The sequence below is a fragment of the Rhodamnia argentea genome, chromosome 7, assembly GCF_020921035.1.
Source record: "Rhodamnia argentea isolate NSW1041297 chromosome 7, ASM2092103v1, whole genome shotgun sequence".
Classification (NCBI taxonomy): domain Eukaryota; kingdom Viridiplantae; phylum Streptophyta; class Magnoliopsida; order Myrtales; family Myrtaceae; genus Rhodamnia; species Rhodamnia argentea.
The window spans coordinates 16,017,370-16,039,314 of record NC_063156.1 but is presented as its reverse complement, the minus strand read 5'-3'; the positions used below and the strand labels follow the sequence as shown (position 1 = coordinate 16,039,314).

Genomic DNA, 21,945 nt, shown 5'->3' with positions numbered 1-21,945 from the left:
AGAAAAGCCTTTCCTTCATGTTTGTGGTTCATTGATATGTAATTACATGTTGTTGGGTTATGTTTTTCCTTTTATGATTAAAGTGCCACTAGTTTTCCTTTTGCCAAGTATTGTTTGATGCTATTTACCATGAAACAACAATCAAAGACGCCATTTTCTTTTATGTTATGTATGTAGGTCTATCCAAAGGATGTTACCAGGCTATCTTCAAATTTCTTTTTTTCCGGATGAAGACAAGAGCAAGCGTTAATTGCGGGACATCAACAAAAAGCGGGATTCTTAGTTAATGGGAGCAGCTTCCTACGGATTATTCCCGATGTGTGCTCAATTTTTACCCATTCCAGGACTCTTTTATCATAATTTGTTGGTAAGCTTGTTCAAATTATGTTATGTAACAGCTATGGAGTCAAACTCTAATCTTCTTTTGTTGTTAGTGTGTTAGTTTTGAGTCGTTGATTGCATGTTGTTGCTGGAGAACAATCGGGTTAATACTGAGGCATGATTTTGTTTTCGAGAACTATATAAGAGTAGCTGCGTTGAAGGGAAAACAACTTTTGTACTGGAATTTGTGAGCTCTTGGTTACCAGATCCTATTTTTTTTGCAATTAAACGAGGTTTTGTGAAATCCAAGTTCTTCTATTCTGTTGAAGCAAACGAAACCCGTATACCATGAATAACCACAAAACAATTAACACGCACACGAGCGGATATACGCCCTTGCACGCAGAGAGCGATTTGCGAGCTGAATTATTTGATGAATGAAGTATGACATCAATCTTTGTTCGAATGCCGAAGTGACATGGATATTAGCTTGCATCGATTTTGTGGTGTTCTAAACCCGAACGAGCCGCGAAAAAGGGACGTTATAGTATACTTGAGAGAGGCAGCATGTTTTAAGGGCCATGGTTTTGAATCAATGCTGTTTAAACGATCGGTTCTCGAAGTCCTCTTGTTGTGCATAGTGATGATAGGGTAATGAAATTGAGTTGACCCGACATAGTACCAATTTCAAACACGAGTTCAATTCGACTAGATTATGGAATCAAGAAAGGCAAAAATTCATTATCTTCTAAGTTTCTTTAAAATCGTAGTAAAGCAAGTTCTACATAACCATCAAGATTGACTACTGTAATTACCTATACAGTAATATAAAAATCGCAATTTCAAGAAGGAAAGATATGATGACTCCATATATTAATAGTAGTGGCATAATAAAGCCTATTTTTCCTCTCACTTTCAATTTTCTCCTTTAATGATTGTCTATTCTTCATTTTGGCTTGATGCCTCTCCAGAATTGACTACATCCACATTTTTAGGATCCCGCATTCCTCAATATAATCTTCAACCCATTGCACAAACCCTTAACAATTATCTGTCCGAACAAAAAAAAAAAAACCTAATGTAAAGCAACATCAAGTATTATATATGTCACTACATGCACATTACAATAAATTGACACACTTACATTATAAGTCGAGACATAATATAATCTTCCTCAATTAATCGGATTCTTTTGCACTTTTTTAACCGTGCATAATTTCTCTTGAGGAAATGGACATATCTTGGATGGAAAATCAACCAACCAATTTGAAGATCCTTGAGATGTCATACCAAAACAATAATATCATATAATCAAGTTTAGATTAGATAATCATGCACAACATTCTAATTATAAGCACAATTTGATGTGGCTCTCCCTCTGACCACGCCGGTCCTCGGCATCGCTAGATCGGTGTCGGGCGTTCTCGGTCTCGACCGACCCAAAATCTGTCGACGGCCCCAAGAAAAAAGGCAAAACAGAGTAAACCCGGAATCGAAGAAAAATGAAGCAAACCCGGTTCAAATATTTCATCAAATAGATGGTCGGCGACTTGGCTAGATATGCGGAAAAGCGTAATGCACCGCATCAATTCATTCAAAAAAAGGGCATAAACATCATGGAATTGGAAGAAAAATTCAGCGAACCCGGTTCAAATATGCGGAAACAATTTAAGGGAGGGCTAGATTGACCCGAACTCCGTCAACGGAAACAATTCAGATATAGGAACCCGGTTCGACACAAGAAAAATTCGGTGAACCCGGTTCAGATATGAGGAAAAAATTTAGGGGAGGGCTAGATTGACCCAAACTCCGTTGACGGAAATAATTCAGATATGCGAAAAAATGAAGCAAACCCAATTCGACTCAAACTCCGTCGATGGCTAGATCATTTACACTAAAATATAAAGCAACAATTCAAGCCAGATTACTATGCCTAATGTTCGTAATGCATCGGTTCATCCAAAAAAAGGGCACAATCATCACGGATTTGCGGAAAGACATGAGGGTTTTTTTCCTAAATGAGAGTAGAGCGAGATTCTTACCTTTCATGTGGGAGAGATTCCGATTGGGAACGTACGCCAGCACCATCAATGGAGGAGTAACCTCTCAATTTTCTCTTGTTTCTCACGCTCAGATTTCTATCCATCGGCAAGTGAAGAAATAATCCTAAAGTAGCATAAACGAATTTGAAAAGAGGAGAGAGAGAGAGAGAGAGAGAGAGAGAGAGAGAGAGAGAGAGAGAGAGAGAGAGAGAGAGAGAGAGGGTAATGGAATTTAATGTTCCTTGTTGCGGGCAACTTGCAGAGGAGAGGGGAAAATATCATTCCTTTGATTTTCCTTTTTCGACCCTCTTTTCACAGCCACATGTCAAATTTCTGGTGGTCCATATGGGCTCTTATGTTTCACGTCGGCGGATGACATAGAGGTCAACAACCACTGAATATTTCCTCTCTATTGAGACACATAGATCTCTACTTTAAACCCAATGATTAACCAAAGAATTAACCTTAGTTAATTATTCTTATCCTAATAACCTTTGTTATAGCCAAGCATTTGAATCGAAAAGAGCTTTCGAGATTCAAAAAATAGAAGTCCCCCCTCCATTTACTTTCATCTACCAACTTTCAACTTTCCTTCGCCTTCGTTTTTAATGTTCACAAGTAAAAGCGAAGTCATATACAAGTGTTATTAGTGTTTTTGACAAGACTGCACGGATCGATATGCACAGTGCCTAGTATCCATCATTTACGGCCAGGACTATTAATCCAATAAAAAAAAACTAAGTTCGCAATTAAATAATCTAATTTTTCAATTGAAATTTCAGGTCTTTATTGGATAACCGGTACTTTTGAATTTCAGGATTTGTTCCAAATATTCAATAACTTGACTTCTAATAATGAGGTTCCTCTGCGAGCAACCATATTAATGACGAGGAACGCATTTTTGCTATGCTACTAATATTTTGACTTGGTTTGCTAACTCTTGGAACTTCTTCGTAGTGGCTTTGTTACATGCCTCATTTCATAGGGAACCTCAAAGTGGCTCGAGTCCGTATAGCCCTACATATAACTAATATTATAGTTTATTATAACTAATAGAATAGTTTAGTTAGCTAGTATATTAAAATTAGAATAAAAAAATATTGTTTAATATAAAAAAAATCACTAGTTATTCCGGATGCTCGCCAAATCTGAAAAAACCAGAGGTATCTTTCGAGTTGGACAAGGTAAATCATTGATTACCAATACTATCCATCAACGGTTTTGTCGTTTATAAATAAAATATCGTTGGCTTTTGGTTTCGTCTATTTTGTTTGAAGGTGGCCGAAGCCTTAAATTGCCTAATCCTTTTCAAGGTAAATGAAAACTCTATGCGCTAAATTAGGTTAATCTACTTAGTATTCTTGATTTCATGGTTTGATAGTTGTTGATTTTAGATTAACCTTTGATGATAAGGGCAAGAAAGTTTCAATGATTGGCTATTGGAAAGTTATGTTCGTTTGACTTGAATCGATGACCTTATATGACTTGGAAATGTATAAGTGAACTCTATAAGAATACGTAGCATCATCGATGTAAAAGTGTTGAAAATGAGCCAAAGGAACTTTTTCAAAGTTATTGAGTCATAATCAAAGGACACGTGTCATCTTTTGAGTGGAGCGGACTAGACGCATGCATGCCATGTGTGCTGGTGACATGGTGATTACGAACCACTAAATATTTTCTTAAGAAGAAGGAAAAGATACAAAGGGGGGTTTCATGCGTGCACACCACGAGGGCCTCGCCAAACCAAATTTACTTTAATTCACAATGCCCGGTAAGTTCTCGCACCCTCTATTCATCTAATTGAAGAGAGTATTCGAAATCAAGCCCTAATTTCGAATCCTTGTGATTTATGAGCCGATGGCTTAAATTTAGGTGTTATTAGTCAAAGAAATCATGGGTTTTGATAGTTTAAGGTGTTGTGGAACCGTAGGATTTACATAACTCAATTTAAGTTTACGATTTTCCCTAAATGAATTTTCGAAATCAAGCGCATTGATGAAGAGTATGCGACTAGCAGCTTTCGAGGCAAATTTCATCGTTTGATGGCTAGATTTTGGATGGGCCAAGTTATGTGTCTCTAAGTATTAGGTTAATACCACGAAAAACTCCAAACTAGTACACCTAAGATAAATTTACTCCAAACTAATTTGTTGACAATAAAAAATCTTAAACTAGTACACTTGTGATAAATTTACTCCAAATTAGTACACATGTAACAAATTTACCCTCCATTAATTTTCGTTATATTTTACCGTCAAATTACTGAATTAAATGACATGTGCTAGTTAACGGGTTCATCGGTTTGGGGTTGTTGCCTAATGTTTGTCATAGGTGTACCAATTTGGATTTTTTCGTGGTATTAACTCAATTTTACAGAATCTAACGGAGGGTAAATTTGTCATATATGTACTAGTTTATGGTAAATCTGTCACAAGTATACCAGTTTGAAATTTTTTATGATAAAAAAATTAGTTTAGATAAATTTGTCATAGGTGTACCAATTTGAGATTTTTGGTGGTCAAAAATTAGTTTGGGATAAATTTGTCATGGGTATATCGATTTGGGGTTTTTCATGGGTTAACCTTTAAGTATTTCGAAAGAGCTTTTCAGTTGACTATAAGTTTAATTGAAACGGAGCTTGGTGGAGAGAGTTGTAGCACGAACAAGTTTGACGCACAAGCTCCGCATTGTGAACAGCTTTGAATAACCGCTTTGGACGAGCGATTTATGGGCGCGTGGGAGTCGTTTTATTGGCCGTTAAACTTAGTTTAGTTAAGTCATAGTTGAGGTAGCGTTTTACGGGCTTTGACGTTGTTTCTTGCTTATTTGATAAGATTGCCAATCGATTGTTCAAGTAACCTTTGTTGTTTGGTTTTGGGTGTTCTTGTAAACCATGTCTTGAAAGCAATAGAGATCTAATATATTATGAGTTATGAAAGAGCATGTTTGTTGATAAAAAGAATGGATCAAGCATTTACTACTTCTTGGTATTTGTTAATGGTTTGAGAGATGTGTTATGAAGAGTTTAAAATAATTTGAGAAATGTTTTATAAAAATAATTTGTGAATTTGGTTTGTAAAGAATTGTGAAATGGTGTGAAAAATGTCTTGTGAAATGTATTATGTTTGTTGAAGTTGAGCAAGAGAATGGGTGTTTTTCTATGAAATTAATCGGTGATATTGATTCTGGATTTGATTTCTAGTTTGATAGGAAGTGGATTTGATGTTCAATATGCCTATGAACGAATTAAGAGGTTTGTGAGCATGCATACCAATGTGAGGATATCATTTATGAGTGATTTGATAGAGATCATTAATAAATGTGACCCTTGATGTTTGAATTTGTGGAGGTTGATTAAATGAGCACTTCTGATTTGCATAATATTTTGTTAAAAGGATAAAACTTATTTTGATCTTGTATGTTTACTATATTCTAGGGCTAAAGTACAGTGCAAGTGCCAAAACTTGTGTACGGCACTCACTTTAATGCCAAAACTTTCAAAACGATTACTTTAGTGCCAAGTTTTTTGAAAAACGTTCACTTTAGTACCAAGTTCGATCCCAAGCATACGTGGCTTGCTGGAAAGTCTACGTGGATTTTTTACATAAAAAACTTAGGACGACGTGGCTTGCCGAAGGCCGACTCAGCAATTTGAAGATGAAACGATGTCGTTCAAGCTCAATTCGCCCAAACAAAAACCCTAAATCCTCAATTGAACCCCAAATTGAAAACCCTAACTGGCCGAACTGCAATTGACTCCCTTTGGCCCCAAAAATTAACAGCCGTAATTCAAAATTTTTCCATAATAACCTTAATTTGCCTTCCGAATCCTAATTTCCTCGGATGCGGGGACCGAAGAGATACATACCTCCTCGGGAAGCATCGACGACGGCCGATCGGCTACAAACGACGGCGAACGAGCGATGACAACTACTAACCACAATCAACCGAGAGCCTGAGGAGAGCAGATCGAGCAACGAAGTTTTCACACGAGAGGGGACCCACTAATGAATGAAGAGAAAGGACCCGACGACATCATTTGTGTTTTGTGAATGTATATAAAACAAACGACATCGTTTTTTCTGTCATCCCATGTACAAGCCACGTTGGATGTCCACCGTGGCAACCGCTCTATAAAATTTTGTCACATAAGATAATAAACTTAATTGTAAAATTCATGTAATTCATTTGGCCGGATTGGCACTTAAATGATCGATTTTCTCCAAACTTGGCACTAAAGTGATCATTTTGAAAGTTTTGGCACTAAAGTGAGCGTCACACATAAGTCTCGGCACTTGTGGTATACTTTAGCCTATATTCTGGATTTGGGTTAAATGAGTTGTGTTTTGGTATTACAAATGCACATATTGGATGCCCGATCTGGTTAAAAAAGATGCACTACTTACTAATCTATGGCTGCTCACCCCATTGCTTCTAATCTTTTTTTATGTTCTTTAGATAGTGGCTAGCGGGACGAGAGCGATACCGACGGAGAACTTTGATAGTTGTGTCCAGGATGTGAGTAAAGTAGAGATAGTTTGAAATATATACTTTGATATCGGGTTTGTATTTGAGGTGGGTGGAAGGACGGTCGTGTCATTTCCTTTTTCTTTAGGGTGTGATAGAATTAATACTAAGTCGAAATCCTAAATCGTAAGCCTTGAATTGAACTAATCTTATGTCATTTGGAATGCACGTGAAATGCACACGTGACTTGCATGTGTTCATATCACGATCAACAATTTGGCTGCCGGTGACCTTAGGTTCACTTTGGAGCAAAGTTATCCACAAGTTATTTGAAATAAGGTCAAGTTCAGTTATTAATTTGAGAATCTAGTTGGTTTTAAGGGTTTAATTTCCTAAAAAAAAATTCTAAACTTTAAGTTTAGTCCTAATTATGCCCTAATTTATTTTTTGTTAAAAGAAATACTTAAAACTTAGATCCAATCCCAATTCATTATGAGATTTAATTTGTCTAAAAATACCCACACTTTAAGTCAAGTCCCAAACCCGATACTTTTTTATGTCTAACAAATAAGGGAAAAAACCACCAAAAACCTTGAACTATGCCAATTGTGACACATTTACCCTAAACTTTTTTTTGTGACACCAAAAATCCCAAACTTTTACTCATGTGACACATTTACCCCAAACTTTTTCTTGTGACATTGAAAACCCTAAACTTATACCCGTGTGACATATTTACCCCAAAATATTTTTTTGTGACATTAAAAATCCTAAATTTATATTCGTGCGACACATTTACTTCAAAAATTTGAGGTAAATGTGTCACATGAATATAAGTTTGGAGTTTTTAGTGTCATAACAAAAAGTTTGGGGCAAATGTGTTACACAAGCACAAGTTTGGGGTAAATATGTCACATGCGTACAAATTTAGGGTTTTTTGTGTCACAAATAAAAGTTTGGGGTAAATGTGTCACAGCAAGCATAGTTTAGGATTTTTGGTGGCTTTTTCCCAACAAATAATCATCAACTTTCACTCTAATCGTCACTATGCATAAACTTTTTTCTGTCTTTCAACCTAATCTAAAAAATTCCTTAGTTAACCCTCCATCCAAAAGTCAAAATTAGTTGTTTGACGTAATATTTTTATGTCAACAATTCCATATCAGCAAAGATGACAAGAAAAATTATCTCCGAGATGAAATATCTTTTTCATATGATTGAAGACGGCTGATGACCATTTTTGGACTAAGGGTTTAAGGGGGCGGATTTAGGACAAAAGTTAAAGTTCGAGTTGGATTTGAAACTAAATTTATAGTTGGGGTTTTTTATTAGACAAAAAAAAATTGGGGCAAATTGGGACATGACTTAAAGTTGGAAATTTTTTCTTTTAGAAAAAATAGGTTGGGGTAAAATTTGGAGTAGGCCTAAAATTGAGTCCTTTTTTAGGAAACTAGGTCAGTTCTAAGGGAATTTTGGAATTTTCCCCTTATGTTTGTTTCAATTTTTTATTTCATGTTATGAACGCGAAAAATCTGCACATTATAATACTTCTGGAATATAATTTCTGCTCTAAAGGTGTTTATGAAGCAAAAATCTGTTTGCTAAGGCAATTTTTGGAGCAGAAATCTATTTGATTAGGCAACTTCATTTTTCTTGTTTTAGATCATTTTTTTTTTTTGCTCAGAAGTAGTTTTAGAGCCACTTTAAGAAGTAAAAAAAATTACTTCTCTTCATAAGTAGAAAAATTAACTTATGGCCAGAAATTTATTTATAGAGTAGAAGTGTTGTCATGCGCATTTGTGACAAATTTGCTCCAAACTAATTTTTTACCACCAAAACTTCAAAATGATATATTTGTGATAAATTTCTCAAAACCTAATTTTGTTAACCATCAAAAATTCCAAATCAGTATATAAATTTATTCTCCATTAATTTTTGTTAAAAATGGATAATACTATGAAAAATTTTAAACCGATACACTAGTGACAAATAGAGAATATATATATACACACACTCGTTTTTTCCTGCTGCCTTGCTGACCTGTCATCTTCGCTCTTACCCGGTCGTTAAACCCCGGGCTCCATGTAGGGTTTATACTTTTCCATTAGCTACCAAGTTCTTCCCTCGAGCCAGACACAGTCTCTCTCTCTCTCTCTCTCTCTCTCTCTCTCTCTCTCTCTCTCTCGCCACGCGACAGCCAAATGCGATGGTGAAGGCTTACCTGAGATACGAGCCGGCGGCGACCTTCGGAGTGATCGTGTCGGTGGAGTCCAACATCGCGTACGACAGCTCCGGCAAGTACCTCCTCGCTCCGGCGCTCGAGAAGGTCGGAGTTTGGCACGTGCGACAGGGCGTCTGCACCAAATCCCTAGCCCCTATCACCTCCTCCGCTGGACCCTCCCTCGCCGTCACCGCTATTGCCTCTTCTCCTTCGTCTCTGGTAACTCGACGAAATTATTTTTTGCAGCGTTTGTTTTCTTTTCATGCTTTCCTTGGAGCTACTTTTCTGCTGGTAGGATATGAAAACGAATGAATTTTGGATAGTTCAACTCGGTTTGGTGATGTTGATGTAGGAGGTCGGGAAATGTACGAGACTGCGAGTGTTTGTAGCTTTAGATAGCTGTTTAGCTTCTTTATTTGAAGAAATTCAAGCTGTAACTCAGTCCTATTTACTTCGGAGCTCCCCTACGTTAGGAACATGGATCATTATTTTTTCCAATCTGCTTTATGAGAATGTTAGTTAGCGCAGGAAGAAAGCTTGGAAACGAATGATTTGTAGTGGTTAGATAAGAATGTCTACTTGAAGCTACCTATACAAATATGACGAAGTTCAATGTGAGTGTTTTTTCATTGCTTTGCTGTGTTGTTCCAATTTTGTTGGATGTCTCTGAGAGAAAATGTTCTTGATCCACTTATGCATTGAGACTACCTTGCCAACTCCAAGCTTTCTCTGAGAGCTAACCATGCCAGCTGCCACTCTGGCGTGGGAACTGCGGGGATGCGGCCATAGCATCTACCTTGACTACTTAACCCCATCACCTATGTGTTTCCCTTTGCTAGGTGTCGTGATAGTATAATTTTTTTTTACTTTGTCAGAGAATGTTTAATGTGTGTATATATATATGATTGCAGATTGCCAGTGGACATGCTGATGGTAGCATACGGATATGGGATTTTGAGAAAGGTTCTTGCGAGACGACACTGAATGGCCATAAAGGGGCTGTCTCTGTACTCAGATATGGCAAGCTTGGATCTTTACTCGCGTCTGGAAGCAAAGACAATGACATTATATTGTGGGATGTGGTAGGAGAGACTGGCCTTTACCGCTTACGAGGGCATCGTGATCAGGTTAGCCCTTGTGTTCAATTTGTTCGCAGTGGGCACCATATGCCTATTCTTTTCGTTGTGCTTTCTATTTTGATAAAGCAAAGCATTTCTTTCTTTTTTTAGTTTTTATTTTCCATCATCTAAATGCTCGGTGATTTATTTTCTATGGCTTGATGCTGTAGGTTACTGACCTTGTCTTCCTGGATTCTGACAAGAAACTTGTTAGTTCCTCCAAAGACAAGTATCTTAGAGTGTGGGATCTTGAAACACAGCACTGTATGCAGATTGTCGGTGGTCATCACAGTGAAATCTGGTCCCTGGACGCTGATCCAGAAGAGAGATACCTCGTCACAGGTTCTGCAGATCCAGAACTTCGATTTTACACTGTTAAGAATGATTCATCTGATGAAATAACTGAAACAGATGCAAGTGGGGGTGTGGGCAATGGTGATTTAGCTTCTCATAACAAATGGGATGTCTTAAAACAATTCGGCGAAATTCAGCGACAAATCAAGGATAGAGTCGCAACAGTGAGATTCAACGAGAATGGGAGTTTGCTGGCTTGTCAAGTGGCTGGTAAACTTGTAGAGGTGTTCCGTGTACTAGATGAAGCTGAAGCAAAGCGTAAAGCAAAACGCAGGCTTCATAGGAAGAGGGAGAAGAAAGGGGCAGATGTGAATGAGAATGGAGATTCCGGTCATGGTATTGGAGAAGGACACAACCCCATGGTGACAGTTCCTGATATATTTAAGCTCCTTCAGACTATTCGAGTGAGCAAAAAGATTTGTTCTATTTCTTTCTGTCCTGTAGCTCCTAAGAATTCGTTGGCCACACTGGCATTGTCATTAAACAATAATCTATTGGAATTTCACTCTATCGATGCCAATGGAACTAGTAAAATGCTAACTATTGAGCTTCAAGGACACCGCTCTGATGTCAGAAGTGTCGCCCTTAGTTCTGATAATACCCTTCTTATGTCTACTAGTCACAACTCAGTAAAGATTTGGAACCCAAGTACAGGTTCCTGCTTGCGAACAATTGACTCTGGATATGGGCTTTGTGGTTTAATTGTTCCTCAGAATAAGTATGCACTTGTCGGAACAAAAGATGGAGCCATAGAAATATTTGATGTTGGGAGTGGCACTCGTATCGAAGTGCTAGAAGCTCATGGAGGCTCTATCCGGTCAATTGTGGCTATACCAAACCAAAATGGTTTTGTCACTGGCAGTGCAGATCATGACATCAAATTATGGGAGTATGGAATGAAGCAGAAACCTGGTGAAGTATGTAACTTTCCTGAATTCTGACCCTTCTTTAAAGACCTTGTCATCAAAATGAGTGTTTGTAAAGCCAACTATTACTATCTGGTGCCTTTGGAATTTCACATGCACTAATTTCAGAGTAGTGGGTACATTCAGGCAACACAAAATACAGTTTGTTTAGCTGTAAATAATAAATATGTGCTTGGAAAAGAGTCCATATGCAAGCTTTTTCTGCTATGACAGTGATGTTCCTCTAGCAATGTTACTGATTTTCATAGTAGCGATTCTAATATCTGTGTAAAAGGATGACCCCTGTGCAAAAGCTACAATTTTGTACTTATTTCTATTTTCTGTATATGTATATCTCCCGATCTAGAAGGTATTACTTCGTGAGTGGATTCTTTCTACAGTCTGAGTTTGGCAGTGGTTGGAATTGAGATTCACATGACTTCTTTGACGATGACTCTTGTGAGAGCCAGGATCCACAGATTGGGAGTGAGGTTGATGCAACATCACAGAACTTCCAGAATGATCAGCTTTGCATACTTTTTTGCACCATATATTTGCATTGAATATTTCAATTGAACATCATAGATTTTTTCACATTTTGAACATTTTTGTTAGAGGTTCAGAGATTGAGAATCTGCGATGTTTTGCTTACTGTTTCTGTTTGACTAACAGAATTCGAAGCACCTAACTGTGTCAAATGTCAGAACCCTGAAGATGAATGATGATGTTCTCGTGGTTGCTGCGAGCCCAGACGCTCAAAAAATTGCTGTTGCACTGTTAGATTGCACAGTGAAGGTGATTTCTAACTTCATGTGGTTGTGTTTTCCTTTTTATATCTGATGTTTCTTGTTATCAGCTGGTATGATTGAAATTCTTTTGCTTGTTCTTCCTCTCTGTCTGAACTCTCTTCTAGTACTTCATGTATTTTTATAGAACTCCTTGTTACATGAAATCAAATCGTTTTGCAATTGGTTGTTTCCATCTGCATGCAGTTGGACTTCCAAAAAGGAAAGATCTTTGCTACTTTGCAATGATAACCATTTTGACACTACATGTCGACCACTTCCAGGTTTTCTTCATGGATTCTCTGAAGCTTATGCATTCCTTATATGGGCACAGGCTTCCCGTGCTATGCTTGGATATCTCATCAGATGGAGATCTAATTGTAACTGGCTCTGCAGATAAAAATCTGATGATATGGGGATTGGATTTTGGGGACCGCCATAAGTCCATTTTTGCACATGGAGATAGGTGCTTTTCTGTATTTTTGCTAGATGACTTTCATACTGATGTTGGAAAAGGACCTGCTAATACTGATATTTCAATGGCAGTATCATGGCAGTACAGTTTGTGGGCAACACACATTATGTGTTTAGCGTAGGTAAAGATCGGCTTGTAAAATACTGGGATGCTGACAAATTCGAGCTTCTTTTAACACTTGAGGGACATCATGCTGATATTTGGTGCCTTGCAACCAGCAACCGTGGTGACTTTTTGGTCACTGGATCTCATGATCGTTCAATACGTCGTTGGGATCGTACAGAAGAACCATTCTTCATTGAGGTGCTTTTCATTACTTTCAGCTTCTTCAAAAGCACAGAATCTTCTTTTAATGCAAAACTTATGTTGTTTCCACCCTTGTACGAATGTGCAATTAATTTTGCAGGAAGAAAAAGAGAAGAGGTTGGAGGAGATGTTCGAGTCTGACCTTGATAATGCATTTGGGAACCAGTATGTACCCAAGGAAGAAATTCCAGAAGAGGGTGCTGTGGCCTTAGCAGGGAAGAAAACTCAAGAGACACTTTCAGCAACTGATTCAATTATTGAGGCATTGGATATAGCTGAAGTGGAGTTGAAACGAATTGCCGAACATGAGGTATCTCCTCTGTACCCTGTTGGAGGTACATTAGGCCATGCAAGTTCTGTACATTTTTTCATACTAGCCTTCTTTGGTCGTTCTCTTGCATTTGAATTATCTGCTTGCTAGTTTGTCAAATGTCTCTTATGCTACACGTTTATCTATCATATAAATCGCTACCAGGATGCTTTTTCTGAATAATTTATGTGTTGAATGAAGAAATAAAACGCTACGAATCCTTTGATTGTGAGAACGGAGGTGACTCTTAACATGTTTGGGTACCTCCAGTAGTTTGACATTTATTTGTGATTTGATATGCTTCTTACAACCTCAAGTGGAGAAGGTTTATGATTATTAGATCAATGACCTAATTATTGTGGGTCTTACATTCCTTTAATTTATGCAAAAGTATAACTAAAGTTCTTTGTAAGTGTAGTTTTTTACAAACAGCATTTAAACCACAGTTGATTTCTCATGCACTTTTCAATTACACTTTACCGAACACTATTGCATTTCGGGGAAAAAAAAAAGATTGCAAAGGCTTTAAACCAAAAGCTGAACTAGACGCAGCCATAATGTTTGACTTGGAATGTTATGTGTTGAAAGTTTCAGGATATATCTCAAACTTGTTACTTAGTCAAAAGAAATTTGATGATGCTGCTAATGGTTCAAGCATTGGGGATAGGGGATGGTGATTCTGTGATATCAAGTGTAAACTTAATCAGTTTAAAATTCTAATTTGGAGGTGTCATCCAAAGTAAGATGATCTGGTCAGAAGTTGAAGAGCTGCCAGTTGATCTTGCATATGTTTTAATCTATGTGTGTTAACATGAATCTGATCTTATATATGTTTGAATTTGTATGTGGTAACATAAATTTGTGCCAACAGCAGGAGAAAAACAAAGGAAAGGCTGCAGAATTCCAACCAAATCTCGTGATGCTTGGGCTTTCTCCCTCTGACTTTATTCTTCGTGCTCTTTCAAACGTTCAGACTAATGACCTTGAGCAGACATTACTGGTATGCAGCATCATACGCCGAGCCGACTCTTTTCTATGGAGCTGTTCATAATATAAATATCTATTACTTTATGTGTGGGGATTTGTGAGGCTTTAAGAAGAAATTTTTCTAAATTAGCGTAAGGATATGCTATCATCAATCTCTTCCTGTTACCTGATTGCCGATGCCTGCCCCAATTCATCAAAAGTGAAAAGGAAAAAATGCATGCACAACGCATGGAGGCCTGTGTGTCAAAAGAAGTCTACATTGTCTGTCATGTTTAATGCATGTTGGAAGTTATTCATGTATACATATGCTGTGTGATACGTTGGATTTACCTTTTCAGTATTTGTCGTTTGACATATCTTTGTAAGCATAATGTGGTTTATGGTAGAAATAAATTATTGGCATACCTACTAGGACTTGCTTCAGATGGGCTGTTCATAGTTGGCTCTATTGAACTGGATTTTTTGAAAGTACATCTTTCTAGTCTTGAGAACTTGGTTGGCCAGTGTCAAATTGGCTCGATCTGGGTTAACCAAGTTCAGCCACTGAAGAGTTCAACAGATTTCAATGATTTCCTTATTTGCCGTGCTTAAAGAAGTCAAACAGCTGGCGATGGGAATTGATCCCATGACTCCTGGATGTGATATCCCTGCCACTCTGGCAGGGATATCCATCTTTGATTCAATGGCGAAGAATAATTTCAGAAGCTAAAATTGAAGTGAAATCTTTACTATATGAACATTGAAGGCTCTGGGGAGTAAACCTACACCCTCTTAGTCTTAATTTGTCGTGCGCACCCTGCTATTGTTATGCATTACCATTTGTGACAAGACATTTTATGTCATTTGAATATCTACTGTCATATCTTGATTGGGCAAAAAGGAAAAGGTTAAAACTGCCAACCTCTATAACCTGATTTTACACTGGTTAGGGTTTAAAAATACTCTTTTCAGCTTTCCTGTGATAAAACAAGAGCCTAGAGGCCCATTTGTTTGGACTTAAATAAAAGCAAAACCTTGCTATCCTGCCAATATTTAAACATTAGTCTACTTTCAGAAGGTTATGAAAATATTATATGTGAATCTATGTTCAATACTTGAGTATTGTGAAAGTTTGAAGAATTCCAGCTTTAAAAAAGACATGAAGGTGCATGATGACATTTAGATTGAGGAAAAAGTAAAAGCCATCCAGACAGGTCCTAAACCTCTAGGATTGCTGGACTCTAATTTGAGCTTTATCCAATCAAGCTTTGTTATGTGGCTAAATATCTCTTTTCCATTTTGAATGTTAACCAGGAAGCATGATTAGATTTTTTGCTTCCATTTCAGGCTTTACCTTTCTCAGATGCTTTAAAGCTCCTATCTTACCTGAAGGATTGGACAACATACCCTGATAAGGTTGGATATGTGCTTGCCAACTTGTATGCAAACTTTATTATCCATGGTATATGTTTAGAATGCGACTTGTTTAACTCTGTTCTTTTTAACTAGAGAGTAAGGGAAGGAGTAACAAAACGGGTACAAGCAGTTTTTGGTTTATAGTATATGTTAAAGCATGTGGTAGAATGGTAGGGTCTCTGACACCATCCTTCTTTTTCGTCCCTCTTTTTCCTCTTCTTCTTAGAGAAGATAGAGAAGAGGGAGGGGTGACTTATCATTCTGCATCAGCTGTGCTGATTATGGCGAGATGGTTTGCCTCAATGACGGTTCCCTATCAATTTTCTTTATTTGTTGCTAGGTGGTGAGATGTACGCGGTGTTAAAACAACATGAATGATCCTTCTAACAACACACTTGTTTGCTGCTTGGTGATCGCTAATATGAACAAATTCATTCCTCTTTTAACGTAGATAAATGTGTAACATGTTGATATCAGCGTTGTCATCTGATCCTTCTAGTCCTATAGAATTTATAATGAGTAATCCCTCAACCGACAAGAATACAGAACATGATGTATGTGAAACATTGACATCTCAACAATAGAAAGAAGGTAATTCAGCTTTAATCAAAACCAACAGTTCCTGAAATAGTAAATGACAGTCAATGTACCTATTCAATAAAGTAAATGACTGTCAAAGTAATGTCAGGTTAATGTTGATGTTCCGATTCGACCAAAAAGAATGTTGATGTTCCGATAGGATAAAAGAGAGCTGCTTCTGTAATGTTATCGTATTTCTGGGAAATGGAAATGGTTTAGTTCATTGATCTAGAGTCCATCAACCTGACATCAGTTGCGCGCCTGTGGCAGTGACTAGCATTTCCTGGTGCCAAATACTGAACTAAAAAGAAAGTCATACAACCCCATCCCCACACACACCTGAAAAGACTAAGCCAAAATGACAGCTAAAGTTGAAAGTGAGAGACACAGTTAAGACCCAAAAACCCCACAAAAGTCTGGTCCCAGTAGGTTTTTTTTACCACTTCTGACACATGATTAATTTTCAACAGACTGGTTGAACGAATTGAAATCTTTTGTTGCCTAGTTCTATGGAATTTTTTCCACCTTTTCTATACTGCATTAATGGTTAATCGATCCGGATTATGTCCCGTATTCTGATATGATTGCTAGGAAACACGTAAGCGATTATGCTCATGATGTGGAATGCATACCCGGTTTCCCATATTTTTTTTTTTTTCTGCTCATCAGGTTGAGCTTGTTTCAAGGGTTGCTACAGTGCTTTTACAGACACACTACAATCAGTTGGTTTCAACCCCGGCTGCCAGGCCTTTGTTGACTACACTAAAGGACATTCTTCACAAGAAAGTCAAGGTAATCCGACCGTGCACCTCTGTTGGTGTTGTCCTACAATGTCATGCGTGGATGATGAATCGATATAGATATTTGTGCTGAGAAGGGAGAACATTGCAACCATCTAGTTGATGATGCTGTCATGAACTGTCTTGTCCTTCATACATATTCACTTTCAGGAACTTGAAAATTTTTCCAGGTTAAATGCTGGATTACTTGTCGGTTGTGAGGATCCTGGTTATTAGCCTTCATTCAGTGTGGAGCTTAGCTTTATTGGTGACCTTTTGGGTCCATTTATTACTGTATCAAGTCAACATTTTAATGTGGGTTAACTTTGCCAACAAAGTGAAGATTATGATCCCATTTGACTTTGACAAACAGGAGATTGGACTGCTGCCTTGCAGAAAAGAAAATTGATGTTGCCTTTGTCTTATTGTGTTGAAATAGTTTATTTGAGCAATTTGATTTGTTGATGGATTATGTAATTGGAATTTTATCAGGAATGTAAAGACACGATTGGATTTAATCTTGCAGCAATGGACCATCTTAAGGTAAAAAAAAATTCATTTCCTTAGAAAAAGCCTTAAAATTGAGATGACTATGTAGTTCACGTCATTTATGTGATATTTCAGCAATTGATGGCCTCAAGGTCAGATGCACTCTTCCAAGATGCCAAAGCGAAGTTGCTGGAAATTCGCTCACAACTTTCTGAACGACTGGAAGAAAGGACAGACCCAAGAGAAGCGAAGCGCAGGAAGAAGAAACAGAAGAAATCCAATAACATACATGCCTGGCCATGAGGTCTCGGTAAACGAGGATTCCTCTAGTTGAAATCCGGGAATTTTTGGCCACAATGTGACCATCATGGCACTCGTCATCAAATTATGGTAAAAGGGACTTACAGATATCAGTTTTGGCGGATGTTGAGTGTATAGAATGTTTTGAAATAGCAAATGATAATCTCTCTTCCTGCTTTTTGGCAATTGAACTTTTCATTCCCATGTTCAATTGTTTGGACATTTTGGTAAGCTATAGTTTGATTACAAAATCATGTCTTGATGCAGTGGGTGTGGTTAGCATTCCACTCAATGTGGGTGTAATATGTGCGTTTGATATTTCACTATTTTCCATACATACGTAATTTATCCGCAATTTTGCAGTCAATAAGATCAATCGGATATATCTCCCTTAGTATCAAGTATTGTTGGGTAATCAATCAATCAAGTGTATTGTCATTGACACACTAGATCTAAATTTGCGGAAACTTATGCCTACACTGATATGAGTTGCCTCTACATCGCAAACCTCTCCGGGCCAGCAAGTTCGAAGAGACGAACTATCTTTCAAGAAAAAGCTATGAGAAGGTTAAAAGGAGACGACGTATCACGTATGTATCATATCCATCTTCACTTGAAGTTACTTGCCCTCAAAGGTCTGACCGAATTGCCAGTTGCTTGGGGCGACGTGCCAGGCAGTTGTGAATCGGCCGTCGCTCGCTCTAACCCGGAAGGTGATGGACTGCCCAACCAACATGGCGTTGGTCTCCCATTTCTGGCCCCACGAGCGCTGCATCGTAGTCCACGGCACCTTGTTGCCCTTCACCTGTACGCTCACGACGTCACCAGCTCCGCCCACATTCCACACCAGCACTTGGTTGAAGTACGGGTTCCCGGTTATGGTGAATCGGACCCCTCCTTGCTTCTGGCATGGCACCCTGCGACATGTTAGCTCATGAGACCAAATTGAATCTGTCGTGCATGATCAGGACGAATTTGATAAGTGGATGCGCTCGAGATGAAAGAGGGTGGAGTTCAGAGCGAGACCTGCGGTACTGGACCGGGACGATGCCAGCGGTGTAGTCCTTGGCCAGCTTAGTGAAGACAGGCTTGGCGACGTCAAAGTGCTCTCGGGGCGGGTCGCACCATCCACCGGGTGGGCAGAGGTTGGTCGCCGTGACGATGAGAGAAGGCTGGCCAAGCTGGCACCACTGAGGGTCATCGGTGCACTTTATCTCGTAGCACGCCCCGCACGTCTGCCCATTGTTGAACAGTACCGAACTCACCGCCGCCGTCTCATAGCCATAGCCTTGCTGCACCACGTCTTGATAACCGCAGGCTCCCCCTATAAATTGCGAAACAGTTTGTTGCAATTGTCAGTAGCAGTTAAACACTGAATATGCCATAACAGCTCAGGTTCTCTAACCTGTCGCGTAAATATCGCCTCTCCTCGGAATTGTCTTGATGGTTATACAACGCAAGGGTGCAAACATGTAAATTCTTTCCGGATCAGCTAATTTTATCGCATTGCATTGAAAATGAGTCAACCAAAAAAAAAATTTTCTAGAATCAACGACCGCTTCTTTGTAAATGGTTTTCGTTCTGCTCGGATGTATTTACTTAGTATCTGATGGGATCGTGGTGCGCACAAATCCTAAAACTACCTATTACTCTCCTAGCTAAGCCAACACCGATCATGTCAATTTACGACGAAAATAGAGCAAAGGAAAAAGGAAAAGACATACCAAATGTACCGGAGCCACCCTCATAAAAGGTGGCATGAGCCTGCTTCCAAGGGCCTGGCGCGAACCGGGGCCGGTGGTGTTTAGCATGAGACGATGGCGCGTGGCGGTTTACGGGATGGGCATAAGCCCCCCGGTGATGGTGGTAACGTCCTCTCTTTCCAACCACATGGTGAGCGGCATGTCGCCACGAGGAGGAAAGATGGGGATGATGACGAGCGGCTGCGGCATTCGCAATGTGAAGATCGGGCAACGTCAAGGCAATGGCAAGCAACGAGGCAAAGAGGGCTTTCAAAGGCAATGCCATGTGGTTGTTGGAGCTAAGCAGCATTTGAGTTTGAGGAATTTGGCACGACCTTTGCAAATTCGTCTCTCCTTTTGGGAAGAATGAACAAGTCAAAAAGAGAAATCTAACTTCAATTTGATTTGAGGCTTGAAGAGTTTCGAGTGATTTATACATGGTGCTAAATTTGGTTAGATGCTTGTTTTTGGTTAGCGAGAATTTCGCTGTAGGAGGAGGGGCCCAGGTTTGCCCTTCACCTCTCCTTTAACCAAGTTCGGTAACATCTTTGCTCTATCCTGAAATTTTCAGGCCATCCGCAAAATCAATCTTCGCCATTGTCAAAATCTAAAGGGCCATCGCCATTTAAGCCATCTTTTATGCTTTTGCCGGAACATGTTATGTCGAAATCAATCCTCGCGATTTTTCGTTTTGCGAGAAGGCTAGTCATCTAATGTAACACACTACGTACCTATAAGGGAGAGTAGGAAAACGATTGGCCAAATCGGGAAAAATTATCAGAAAAAAAAAAGTCATAATCCTATTGTATTTGTACCAATTCAATCGTAAATTTTTTAATTAGGCTAATTTAGTACTCAATATTTTGATAATATACCAATTGAGTAATGTTGGTTGGAAACCATTGACGTCGACGTCGGTCGCCTACTAGCACGATTGATGCTAACGTTTGGTGACTTTTTAATATTTCATTAAGAATTTCTGATTTTTTATGTTTTATTTTCCTTTTCTTTTCTTTTGCTCTTTGTTTTTCTTTTCATTGTGTTGACGAGGGTCATTACCAACCCTCAACAGCCGCGAAGGCTTTGCCTAGTCTGGGTGAGGGTCACCTCACCGATGGCTGGCGAGGTCACGAAGGCTTTGGACTAGGAAATCCTACGGCTAGAGATGGCCAAAATGAATCGTGGGCCTGGAACCGGCCCGTTGACCGGGCCCACGGCTCCAACCCGGAACCGGAACCGGCTCTCAAGGGCCGGTTCCGGTTCCGACCCGGTTTAAAAAAAAAGAGGAGGCCCGGGGAAAAATAACCATTGGGCCTAAAAACCAGCGGTTCTGAACCAAAACCGAAACCGGCCTGGAACCGGAACCGGAACCGACGGTTCCACCTTTTTCAGGAACCGGCACCTCCGGTTCCAAGGAACCGGCCACCTCTACCTATGGCCGAAGAAGCCGCAATGGCTTCAACAAGGCCTTCGTGACTCCATTGGTAGCAGGCGAGGGCCTTCGCGACCGTGCCAACGACACAATTAGATAACAAACAAAGATAATTAAATAATTGAAAAAATTATTTTAAAAAAGATAAAAACATATTGTTCACGTCAACGTCGATCATGCCACATATGACAATTGCATGTACGCCAGCAATTTCTAGCCAATAAGATTCGATTAAAAAATTGTTAAAAGGTTTCTGACTAAATTGGCCAAATTAAAATGTTTAAGATCGAATTGACACAAGTGTAATAGATTTAAATTTTTTTTGTAATTTTCCCACCAAAACGTGACTCAATTTTAATGCATGACTCCGTGATAGATCAACATTAATCGCTCGGGATAATTACATGCGTGGCCGTAAGCTTCATGTGAAAAATCTAATCGAATTGTATAAGATGAGCATCACTTTTTTTGTTTTTGCGCAATGGAATGAATTAGGAGAATGTCATTTGCTCTTGCATGACTATGGTGTTTGATTGGAGCTCTCTCTCAAACGTCATGTTGAGGAGGTGCATGACAACAATTCTATATTCTATTTCGAAAAACAGATTTGAAACAGAATTCCATTTGAAAATACAATTTCAATTTTTTGTATTTTCGAGATAAATTTTTTGCCCAGAAATAAGTTTGAAATAGAAATAAGAAGTAGAAATTTTTTACTTTTCTATTTCTACAACATAAATAGAAATAAGAATTATTCTCATTGCTTACTTCCTCTTTCTTACGTGCATTCTTCCTCTCTCTCACATGCCTATCGCTGGACACTAGTAGTTGGTCGCCCGCCGCTAGTTGCCGCCTTCTAGTCGTCGTCCGCCGTTCGCCAACCGCTAGTCGCCGATCTTCTGTTTGCGGCTCTTGTTCGCCATATGCTAGCTATC

At 38.9% G+C, this 21,945-nt stretch overlaps 2 protein-coding genes across 3 annotated transcripts; one reads left to right on the top strand and one right to left on the bottom strand.

Annotated features, from left to right (window-relative positions):
- Positions 1 to 8,881: 8,881 nt before the first annotated feature.
- LOC115748672 (WD repeat-containing protein 3) lies at positions 8,882 to 18,152 on the top strand. 2 transcript variants are annotated; one of them, XM_030685240.1, is made up of 13 exons: positions 8,882 to 8,972; positions 9,003 to 9,273; positions 9,966 to 10,181; positions 10,343 to 11,443; positions 12,104 to 12,226; positions 12,501 to 12,682; positions 12,763 to 12,994; positions 13,098 to 13,307; positions 14,179 to 14,307; positions 15,621 to 15,689; positions 16,938 to 17,060; positions 17,540 to 17,590; positions 17,672 to 18,152. In XM_030685240.1, exons 2-13 carry the CDS (start codon positions 9,040 to 9,042, stop codon positions 17,837 to 17,839), a joined length of 2,838 nt encoding a protein of 945 aa, XP_030541100.1. In that variant the 5' UTR covers positions 8,882 to 8,972; positions 9,003 to 9,039; the 3' UTR covers positions 17,840 to 18,152. The 2 variants fall into 2 exon arrangements, with proteins under 2 accessions (XP_030541100.1, XP_048138223.1); XM_048282266.1 differs by having other exon boundaries at positions 8,950 to 8,967; positions 9,002 to 9,273.
- Positions 18,153 to 18,232: 80 nt separating this feature from the next.
- On the bottom strand, positions 18,233 to 20,272 carry LOC115748673 (expansin-A4-like). The gene is made up of 3 exons (XM_030685241.2): positions 19,561 to 20,272; positions 18,863 to 19,160; positions 18,233 to 18,753 (listed from the first exon to the last, which is right to left on the bottom strand). Exons 1-3 carry the CDS (start codon positions 20,015 to 20,017, stop codon positions 18,456 to 18,458), a joined length of 1,053 nt encoding a protein of 350 aa, XP_030541101.1. The 5' UTR covers positions 20,018 to 20,272; the 3' UTR covers positions 18,233 to 18,455.
- Positions 20,273 to 21,945: the final 1,673 nt, after the last annotated feature.